An 11,018-nucleotide genomic window follows, 5' to 3' on the forward strand; every position below is an offset into this window, starting at 1 on the left:
ACAGAATAAACTGCAAGCATTTGAAGATAGAAGGATGTGAAAAGCTGCAGATATAAAAGCAGAACCAGGCAGAACCTCTGTGTAAACACATACACACAGATGTTCAAAAATGTCTGAGAAGCTTGAATAGGCCTTCACCTCTAACAGCCTATCTGAGAATAGTTATGGGGCTCTGTGAAGAAGCATAAAGGTGTCACGAGTGATCTTACCTCAAGCCAGGATGAAGCTCAATGGAAGAGAGAGTCAGGCAGTATGAAAACTTTTATTTAACTAGACTGTCCAGAAAACAGTTCATTAGTGCTGCAACTGTAAAATAGCAGTTGTAGACACAGTTGTGCAGTGGGCTTAAGCTCTCAAGAACAGATCCTTTGAAATAAAAGGGAAAATAAAATATTTCTGCAGAGTAGCTCAGGATTCTGAAACAAGTCACCATTATGATGAAAGTAGCCTCATCCTCATTTCATAGAGAGGCAGAAGCTGTGGGAGCTGTCTGTCACTGGTGTAATGAGAGAGAAGGCAAAGGCAGAGAGCCTCATGACTTTATACAGGCAGGAAGCTAAATTTGCAAGATAGCAAGTGGGTGTTATTTGTAGTGTCTGAAGAGACAGGTTCTTAGCAAAATTTGTGGAAGTAAGAAGTATACCTCTAGGGAACATTTAAATTGCTTGTGACCTGAGTTTTCACTGAACACCCAGCTACTAGTGGGTTTCTGAAAATAAAGCCATTATCACGTTCCTTTTTTTATTCTGTGTTACTTTGAGGGTCCATCAGCATTACATGGATTGTTTCTTGTTTCATGGAGTTTAGCAATTCAATTAGTGTTATTGAAACAAAGGGTGATTTTGAATTAAGGAGCCAGTTTTTTTTTCAAAGTCTTCTTCAGAGTATAGCTTGCTGAATAACAGCTAAGTATCGTGGTTGGTTGTCCAGGTCCAGGTTGTCTTTAGGAGGATGTGCTTGATGCATGGAGGCTGTGCTTGAGTTCAGATAATGATCAGACTGGTCATTTTTATTTTACTGTATATTTTAAGAATGCAAGGTGGTGCAAATGGAGACATTTTGCTGTGCTTTGCTAGTTTATTTTCCATTCCTCTCTAGTGGCATTAGATAAATAGTGTGTGAATTTGTTTTCTTGAGAAAATGAAGGTCTAGGGAAAAAAAAAGTCATTTTTTTCCACCAGAATTTATCTTTTGAACAAGCTGGCAAGAAATATCAAGGAATTTTTGTAGTTATGTGTCAATCTCAAAGCTAGAAATTAATTCTATTTATTATTTTTCATTTTTGAAAATGATAACACAAAGGAGGTTTTGGGGAGACTAGAGGATGAAGAGCACTTTATGAAAATATAACAGCACTGTCCTGGGTGGCTGGCTTCTCTATTCCTGAGTCTGCAAGGGCCTGGAGATAGGAACAATCTAAAAGTACAGTTAGCCCCTCAATGCAGCTGTAGAGTGGATGCTCAAGTTGGTTTTATTTGGTTTGGTTTGACTTCCAAAGGTTAACAGCAACTTTTGAGATGCTGTATGAATGACACTCGTGTTCTATAGGCTTTTCTCCTTCATTTCCTGCCAGCTTCTGGAGAGTTTGTGACACTTTTATTTTAAAAGCTTCAGAAGACAGAATGTCTCTGGGTTTCTGGTTTTCTGTGACAAAAACATAACGTACTAATAAACTATATAATTACAAATAAATATGAATCATGATTAAAACTGGGCAAGACTAGTCCCTGGCTCCAAACTTGACCTTCATCTTTCCATAATCAGACTGATTAACAGTAATGCAGTTTTATTGTGCTGATGTTTATATTACTAGTGTCCACATAACTTTTCCACTGTGTCTGCTGAGAGGAGGAAAAAACCATTAGAATTAGGGGAGGTAAAAATTAATAATATGCATTTGAAGTTTAACAGTGAAGACCGCCAATTCCTGCAAAGTCTTGGATCTCTACCTAGTCTGGTTGAAAACATGAGTCCAAAACTAATTTATTTGTATTTTAGTTCTCTGGAGAATACTTGATGCAGAAAGTGAGTGTCAAAACTCAATCTGAAACTGGAATGAAACTTCTTGAGCTAATTGGTATAGACTTGATTTTATTTCCCATGATTCTCAGTTCTGTAGCTGTGCTTAGTTGCAGGGTGGTGAACAGTTGTCTGTTTATTTTAGACATTCACCTGCCCCCATATCTGCATAAATGCCAAGGCCAGAAAGTATGCAACTCTTTGAAATAAAGTGTGTTATCTTCTGTAAGGGCTTAAAACAGCATCCTGATCTGCAAAGAGACTAGAAGAATATGGAGATTAATAAAATGGTTTGGATCTAATCCATGTAGAAGGCACATTGCTATTCTTCATTTTCTAGTGATATCCTTCTTTACACTAAGTGGAGAGCAGTGTCTGAATGCCATCCAAATATGATAGATGTGTAAGCATTGTGGTCCAGTATGGAGCAATGAATGGAGCCTGCTTGTAAACTAGTGACAGTAACAAGCATTTTTGTACTTACTCTTCTCACCATTTTGCACGCTCCAGATTTTTTTCATTTTACAGAAAATCTACAAGTAGACTGTATATTTCTAAAGTTTTTCATATCCAAGATTATTGTATGGACCTTCAAAACAAGGTCATGTTATTATATGTCGTGTTGTTGGAGACTTGAAATTAGAGTTAACATTGGAGGTGCTAAGTCTTGACTGGCTGTTGTCTATCCACTGCTTGAACAATATTCTTGAAATGCAGCCTCTTTAGAGTCCTTTAGCAGGTATGCAAATATATAAGCTTCTAAATTGTCCTGGTCCAGGAAAAAAAAAAAGGCAAATAAACACAGCAGGCATATAAACAAGACATATACAATCACTTCATATTTTTTGCCAGATCTAAACAAATGAAAAAAAGGGTGCAGTTTGGAGATTTTATCAAGGAGAATCTCTCAACTGTCTTGGAGCATAAAGGGTAGGGATTGGATGTAATATGTACTGTTACCACTGTGCATGGCCTGTGTTAGATTTCCAGCCATTTGTTACAGTGGGGTGGAATTCCCAGCTGCCCAGCCTTGTCCAGGCTTCCTCAGCTTCTGCCAGGTTCCTTGCAGCCTTGGAAAGCAGTAGATTGTTGAACACCAATGTATTTATTTTTATGTTGTTACCACATTCCCAGGAGGAACCTTGACTATGATTTCAGCTGGTCTCACCACACTGTCCAAATCCTTCATCAGGAGCAGCTGGGAAAAGAAATCACTCAGGTTTCTACACAGCACGTTGCTGATATGCTGCCTCCCTCTCACTAATCCTGTTAATTCCAGTCTTCATTTGCCACCCTCCTGGTTCTCTGTGTTGTTGCTGTGACTGACTGCACAAATGGTCTTCACTTTAAAAGATGACCTTGAAATGGGCACCTCGAGTAACCTCTACCTCAGGCTACTTTGACTACTCAGGCACAAGGTATCTTATGACACAAAATAGCAACTTTTGATGTCATCTCATTACTTATCCTAGTCTGGGACTGGAGTCAGGATGAGCGCCACTTAAATCCTTTCAGAACCACCTGTCTGCCTGAGAAGCTCTGGGTGGATCATTGAAGAGGGAGCTCCTGTGTGATATCCAGCACTTTGCATCAAACTTTTCTGGTGCAGTCTCTTGCCTTGCATATAGCCTTTGTTAACAGTTCTGTCAGTATCTCTCTGTAATGTCTCCAGGAAGAGAAAGGATCATTGAGAAAAGAATCATACTTTTATCATATTTTGGAAAGCCGTGGAGCTTGAGTTGAATCCTACTATTGTGCCTCCCTTTTTGGGAGGGCAAAGAATCGGTTACAATGGAGGATATTTAGTTGCACATTTGTTCTTATAGTTTTCTTCCTAAAGCCATTGGTTTTTTATGCATCAAAAAATATCCTGAATAATTTCTCTCTTACCCCTACTGACTTCCACAGTTTTACAAGGAGGGCACACACGAAGGGGGTAAAAATAATTTCACTCCCTTCTTTAGTTGATGAATCAGTCCTAGGTCAGATAATGACACATAAGCCTGTAGTACCAGATTCACCAAAAGGGAAAGGAGAAGGGTAAAGAGGCTTTCTTTTTATCCCATTTCTTAGTACTCTTTGGAGGGGCAGGGAACCATTATCTTATGACTAACAATGAGCAAATATTGATGTTTCGGATCAGTATCTTTAAAATAGATACAAGTTATGAACAGGACATGACTATGAGTGTACTCAGTTCTGAAAAACGTGTATGTAAGTCTCATTAAGTCTAAGCAGAGTGTAAAGTGCTGCCAGAAGCAGCATTCCAGGCACTTCTGAGATGATGTTAAGAAGATAATATCCAACTCAGCCGTCACGTCTCAGCTAGAACTGCTGGTTACTGTTCACTTCTAATTATCAGAAATTATGTTTATTACTTAACTTGTGAGAGCAACCTGCATGTCATATCTTTACTCAACCTTTTGCCTTTCTTTTATGAAAGGAAGGAGCTTTTTCCTGTTGCTGCTGAACTCATGCCACTGAAAGGACATTCCACATCTCAGGACTCTTCCTGAGAAAGCAGGAGAAAATGGAAAGAGCAGTCTTTAGAATCAGCTTCCCTGTCTAAGAGCTACAACTCAGTTTGAATTTTAGGAGCCTTCGCTTCTGACAAACTCCAAAGCAGGATAAGTGATGATTGCAGGCAGTTGGCATTTTTGCCTGATGGGAGGCTGGGCATTGCTTGTTCTCAATAGTGAGGTGATGGCGAACTGCCTGCATTTCCTTGCTGTGTTGGAAATGTCATTCAAGATCAGGTGTGCAAATACTGGGGAGAGGTTATATAATATTTTGGCTGCTTCTGTCTCACATCTGGTCCTTTGGCATTAAGCTACCTATAGAGAGGATGCCTTTGCCCATCCAAATTGGATTTTGTTTTAATCTGGCATTGTTTTATTGAGGCTAAAAATAGAAGCCAAAATGTGTATGAATAGGCTAAAATGTGTGTCTGAAGTTATGAAATGAAATGTGGGGAAGAGCCAGAGAAGAGAGAGCCACAGTGAACCAGGGAGTAGAGAGGTGAATAAGAGAAATCAGAAAGAAGGTTGTCAAGTACAGAAGGGCACTAGCAGTTGGGATGAGTGTGTGGTAAGTGTCTTTAACATGGGGAGCAGGAAGGCTTATGCTGACTTCCACTGGTATTTCTCTACTTGTCAGTGAGTCTGCTCACTGCTTTTTTATGCAGGAAGACTTCTCTGGAACACAGTTGTATGTACTGTTCATGACTACACATCACACTCCCTACACACACTCCTCCCCATCCCCCAAGAAAATTTTCATGACTTGGAACTGCTGCTTTCCCTTGCCTTCCTGGTCCAGCAAGTCAGGTCGAAATTGTGCCCAAAATATGGGGGAGGGAAGGCTGGCTTTCTGTTGTCAGCTGTCCTGGCTTGCTAGTGTCAGTCACCCATAGATATAAATAAACCTAATTTATTTATTGCTTTTCTTAGTTATACTACGTATTATCAAGAGAATGCTGGGCATCATTCTAAGATCAGAAATTCACTCTGGGATTAAAAAAAAATCTGAATTTCTAAGATAATCTTAGCTTTTCAGGGAGAAAATAAGTTCTTGTTTACAACACTAGACTCAGGAGACCTCAGTATGTTGCTCAGTTCTCCCACAAACTTTCTGTGTGTAAGATTAAAAAGTCCAAACTAGCTGTAAAAAATATTAGCATGGGTTCCTGACCCAATACTGTCATCTAGCCTTGTTCTCATCTCTGTCTTACTCCTGCAGCTTGGAAGCACAGCAGATTATGTGCTGGTTTGTGAGCAAGGCTATGTGCATCTGTGCTGGGAAAGTCTATGTGGCACTGAATTTTAGTATGCAGATATCTCTTAAATGACTTCATTCAACTCCTTTGATTTTCTTGTGACTCAGAATCATATCCATAAGAGAGGTAATCCTTTTCTTCCCACTGTGACTGTTGTAAGTTTTTGAGGTGCAGTCATGGATGACATAATAGTGTGTAAACATGTGGACAGACATACAGGCAGATACTTTGACACCTCCTGGCAGGCAGAGAATAAAGGAGGCTCATATGCTTATATGTGATGATTCACTGCAATGACTCTTTATCACTGGAGACAATCAACCCTTAACGTTGGCTTCTTCAGCAATGAGCTTTTTTTCTGTTCCCCCTACTCAACCAGAACCTCCATCTACTCAACTCCAAGGAGGTGGATTGCTCACCAGTCGCTTTGAAATTATAAAACTTCTGAGAATTTTATACATTAATAATTATGAAATTACTGAATTGGCAACAAGCTGCACTCTTGTAAGAAACTTACATATTTACTTGTGTAGACATAGGAATGCCCTTCTCTGTGCCAAGTCTTCAAGGTAATCATACAAGAACTCAAGGAAAGTGCTTTTAACTCCGTTTGTGAGAAAAGACTAATTATTATGCATTTCTGTATGTATAGGAAGGTTCAAACATCTTCAAAACAGGAAAATGAGGTTGAAGTTGGCTGCCTTCTCTCATGTGCCTTTGTTTCCTTAATTTCAGCATATTGCCAAGGGATATGTTTCTGGACTGGTATTGTATCTTAATGGACATGGTTGACAGTTTGGTTCCTAAATCAGTTTTCAAACTTTCTGTGCAGTGACATAGCTGGCAATTCCACTTTCTAAACATCTTTCCAGATCCTCTGTGCTCTGTGATGTTTGGCTCTATGCTGGACTTTCAAGGAGAGTGTATTTTCTTTAAATATAGCAATATTTTTAATAAACAGCTCTCAACAAATGTCACTCATGTTTAGGAGCAAGCTGATGTGCCAAATACACAGGACAAGCTTTACCTACTAGATTAGCTGTAAAATGCAAGCTGTCCAAAATAAACTTGGTACATTTCTAAGTGTTTTGGATTTTTCTTTTTGAAGGGCTGTCTAAGGATGTTTAAGTAAAAGAAGTGAAGATTTGACATTTGACAAAAGACCTTGACGTTTTCCCATAATGTGCTAGATACTAAAATGCTGCAGTTCTGTAGAAGCCAAAACTGTATTTTTATAATAATGGGGGGTGGGGGGGAAAATTCCATATTCCCATTTTGTTTCTTTTTAAAGATCAACATTCTCACACCCATAGCTCTCTTGTACCAAGGTCCTCAGCATGTGTTGGAGTGGTGAAGTAGACTGTCATGCAAGCAAATGAGTAAAAGACCCGAAGAAAGAGAGAAAGCATGCTGATATGGGAGAAAGATTTAGAGGAGGGTGCATGTGAAGAAATGAGTCACCTGAGTTAGAAGCAAGAGTGAAGAAAGTATTCTGGTGCTTGAAAGGAATACCAAGAGTCCTTTTCCACACTCCAGCTTACTAAGTTAGGTTTTGTTATACTGGTCTGTGATCTCATCTACTGTGGTAGAGAGGTTGTGTGGTAGGGACACCCACGTTTCTGGTCATGGCTGAGATTTGCATAGCAGTGCAGTAGTTTTCCCCACAAAACAGTCCTCCATGATTACTCGAAATCTATGAGTAAAAAAAGCTTTGTTTTTTTTTCCCAGCTTCTGCTCGCAGAGAAGGATTAACACAGAACTCCAGGTGAGGAATCCCGAGAGTTGCATCAAGTGTGGGACAAAGGAAGAAGCAGCAGCAGTGACATCACACCATCACATTCCCATATCAGCCAAAAAAAAGAGAAGAGGAGGCTTTGGTGAGAGAACACTGAAAAGGGTATCTAAACATCTATGAAAGCAGATTGTGGTGATACACCTGCAAGCTGAGGTGAATGAGTGCTTCTGAGATCTTCTGCTGCCGAGTCTTTGTCCCTTCCTTCCATTTCTTCCTGATCACTAACTGTGTGAGATCTTTTTGCAAGACAAGAGATCTTTCTTGCAGCTGTTCTTCCTAAAGTCCAGGTTTGAACATAAAGTCTCACTTGCTCAGCCATTTCAATCTGTTCTAGTCTGGTAATAACCAAGATTCCACACTTTCATCACGTGGCAACCATCATCAGAGAAAAATATTAGAACATGCGACTGGAGATGTCTATGTTGGTTGCCAACTTGAATTTTGGCACAGAGCCATAGAAATTAACAGTTTAAATAAAGTAATTTCATTTATTTGTTGTGGTTATAATTTCAGTCATTAATTCACACGCCCAAAATATTTGCTGTTGTTATACTGGACAGGATTTTAAATCTGTCTTTGTTTCACTGTGGTACACTTGTATTCTGTGTGGCTTATTTTATATTTTGATTTCTGTTTGTTCAGACTGTAAACTTTTAAAATTGGCTGATGTTTTCAGCCCCAGGCTTGAACCCTAAGGCCCAGGTGGCTCTTATCAGTTGCAATAGTATCTTGGTGAAGCACTCCAGTTAAAATTTGCCTAGTGTTATGAAAATTAGTTTGCAAACAATGTCAGCAGCTGGAAATTATATTGGAGAGAAGATCCATCCATCCTTAAAAATGAAAAGGAAGCAGCTTCAGCTCTGACTCTTTGTTGGTGCCAAGTCAAAGGAAAACTCAGTATTTTCCTTCTTCTGCCTTGTCCAACAGTGAGGGGGTGTGACTGATAGTTCTCAAAGGTAAAAAAATCTTCTATAGCTTGTATCAGAGTCTTCAGAGATTGGATTCAACGTCCTGTTTGATATCATTTCTTGCTCCACTTTCCTCTGTCTTTTCTAGTTTGTATAGTCAATGTTAAGAGATCATTCAAATGTGTTGACAAGTAGATAGTGATCAACCCAAGGGATTGACAGAAGAGACTGTATCAGAGGGGGAAGGTGTTTTCTCTTGAAATGGTTATGTTTGTTTTCACTCTTGGATTCCACATATTTTCTGTCACTGAAGACCAGATAAATTGTGAGAAGGTTAAATAATTATGTTCATACCTTATTAGTTTCACCATCACTTGCTTTAGGCATGAATTCCTAGGACAGAACATGCATTTTTCTATTTCTGGTACACCACACACGTGGCACACTGAATACTTTACTTGTCCAAAATGCAGCTTTCTGATACAACTGTTCCCTTCATTAGCTTATCTTTCATTTCCGTAAGACAGTCACGATCAAGTTCACTTCACGTTTTTGCTGGCTCATGATAAGTGAAAGTTTAGTTGCAGAAGTTGTTACTTCAGACTTGTGCATATTCTCAGCAGCTGTGGGCTTCGAGACCACAGACCTTAGTTCTGTCTTCTCACAGCCTACTCTGCTGTGCATGGTATTGGCTGTCACCTCCAGCTCAGTCAGAGGGGCTATTTCCATATAAGATTTAGCTTCAGTAACTAACAGCTGCAGGATATACATCTCGTAGGACTTCTCATCTCTGCTTTTATTCTCTAGTTTGTTTGTTCAGATTATCACAGCCACTGCTGAAAACTGTAGAGAGGTTTGTAGGATAGAGATTTAGCTAGCTCAGGGAAGGTGGTTGTCTTATAGGAATCATTGTCAGAAGCAACATTCTTACATCTTTGTCAAGAAAATTACCAATTAGTGCTGGCTTATTATGAACACAGGTGAATTATTTTGTCAGCTTAGCCAGTATCATACCCACTCATTTTGGAATAATGATTTGAACTTGGTTATAGACATTTTTCCTGAACTTCTTTGCATTGCATTTTAGATGTAGCCAACCACCACATCTGTAACAGTGATGACTTGGTAGCAGTATATTAAATATCCTGTCTCTAAGATTTTTTTAAAGATTCAGGAAAATGCACGGTGTAGTCTGAGACCCTTATTTTGAAGGGATGAATTTTGTCAGGAGCAGTGAAGACTTGCATCCTTTTACCTGGGAAAATTTTTCTCCTGCTTCCAAAAAATAAAAAAACCCCAACCCAGGAGTATCAAGACTGGCCCTTTACCTGAAGCCGAACACCTAGACCTTGAATTCCTATTTATGGATGTGCTCAACCAGAGCATCAAATGACATAGCAGTATTCCTTTGTCTTGAGCATCTGCTGATCCCATCTCTGAACACAAATGCTGATACACTGGGAACATGTGCAATAGGAATCAGGAACAAATTCTGTGATTCCAGCCTCTTATTTTTTCCATCCCCCTGTGCCCTTCAGCCTGGAGTCCGTATGTCTTTGTGCATGATGGGTACTGTGTACTGAAGGGTAACGTGTATTTTGTCTCTTTGCAGCTCTGCCATGTCTGTCTGTCCCTTTCCATAAGCCTTGCAGTGCTCCAGTTAAGAGATTCAGTGGGGAAGCATAGAACTGTTTCTCACCCATCTAGGGAGAGAAGGTATTTTACAGGAAGTGTTTTCTACTATGAGGGAGGAAAGTAGAACAGCAAACTATTTTGGATATATAATAGTTGCACATTGGGAATACAGTTATATGTGTTCCTCAAGTGTGGTTTATTTTTTCTCTGTATCCTTCAATGGTTCCATCAGAAATGTCCTTCTTCACTGTAAGAAAATTACCAATAGAAAGCCCCAACAATCATTGAGCATCTATTTCGGAGGTGACAGTGAATAATGTAATCAAAAGATCCCCCCTCTTCTGTGATGTTTGTATCACTTCTAAATTACAGAGACTGTTCTAGTGACAGAGCATTAGGCTTATTTGCCTTGAAAGCAGTAATGTGCACATCAGAGTCCTGGAGGTTGAGCTAATGAAGAGTTCATACAGCATTGTGTGCTGTGTTTTAGGTGATGAGCATACCACGACATAAAAATTAAGGGAAGGGATATTAGAGTCTCTCCTTTCCAGAAGAGCTGACTTGTGCTCAATACATGAAGTATCAAGTTTCCTTTTAACATGTTTTATCTTGACCTTTAAAACAGACTCACAGGGCATGTGAGTGCCATTAGTGGGAGATCATGTTGTGACCCTAGACAAACTATTTAGTCTTGGATGCCAACAAGATGGACTGAAATTTATATTCTCATGACTAGGTATGTTTTTGGACAATCATGATTTGGTTGAAATGCTCCTCACTATGATGCCTGCAAGGTCAACAGATGCATCTCTGATATGGGTTCCACATTGTGGAAGGAAGTTTTGGTATCAAGACCTTTGTTTACTAGTAGGAATCTCAGTGCTGT

At 39.5% G+C, this 11,018-nt stretch overlaps 1 protein-coding gene across 6 annotated transcripts in view; it reads left to right on the top strand.

Annotated features, from left to right (window-relative positions):
* Window positions 1–8,080, top strand: part of TTLL5 (tubulin tyrosine ligase like 5) — a 120,472-nt gene extending 112,392 nt beyond the window's left edge. For all 6 annotated transcript variants that reach the window (XR_015804633.1, XR_015804634.1, XM_014890043.2 and 3 more), the window contains one exon: window positions 7,523–8,080. Coding sequence is in view for 4 of the 6 variants with exons in the window: in XM_014890043.2 (XP_014745529.1) it covers window positions 7,523–7,563 (41 nt within the window). In the remaining 2 variants the exon portion in view is untranslated. The remainder of the gene's footprint in view (window positions 1–7,522) is intronic.
* Window positions 8,081–11,018: the final 2,938 nt, after the last annotated feature.

This window comes from Sturnus vulgaris, chromosome 6 (genome assembly GCF_052056855.1).
Source record: "Sturnus vulgaris isolate bStuVul1 chromosome 6, bStuVul1.hap1, whole genome shotgun sequence".
NCBI classification, from domain to species: domain Eukaryota; kingdom Metazoa; phylum Chordata; class Aves; order Passeriformes; family Sturnidae; genus Sturnus; species Sturnus vulgaris.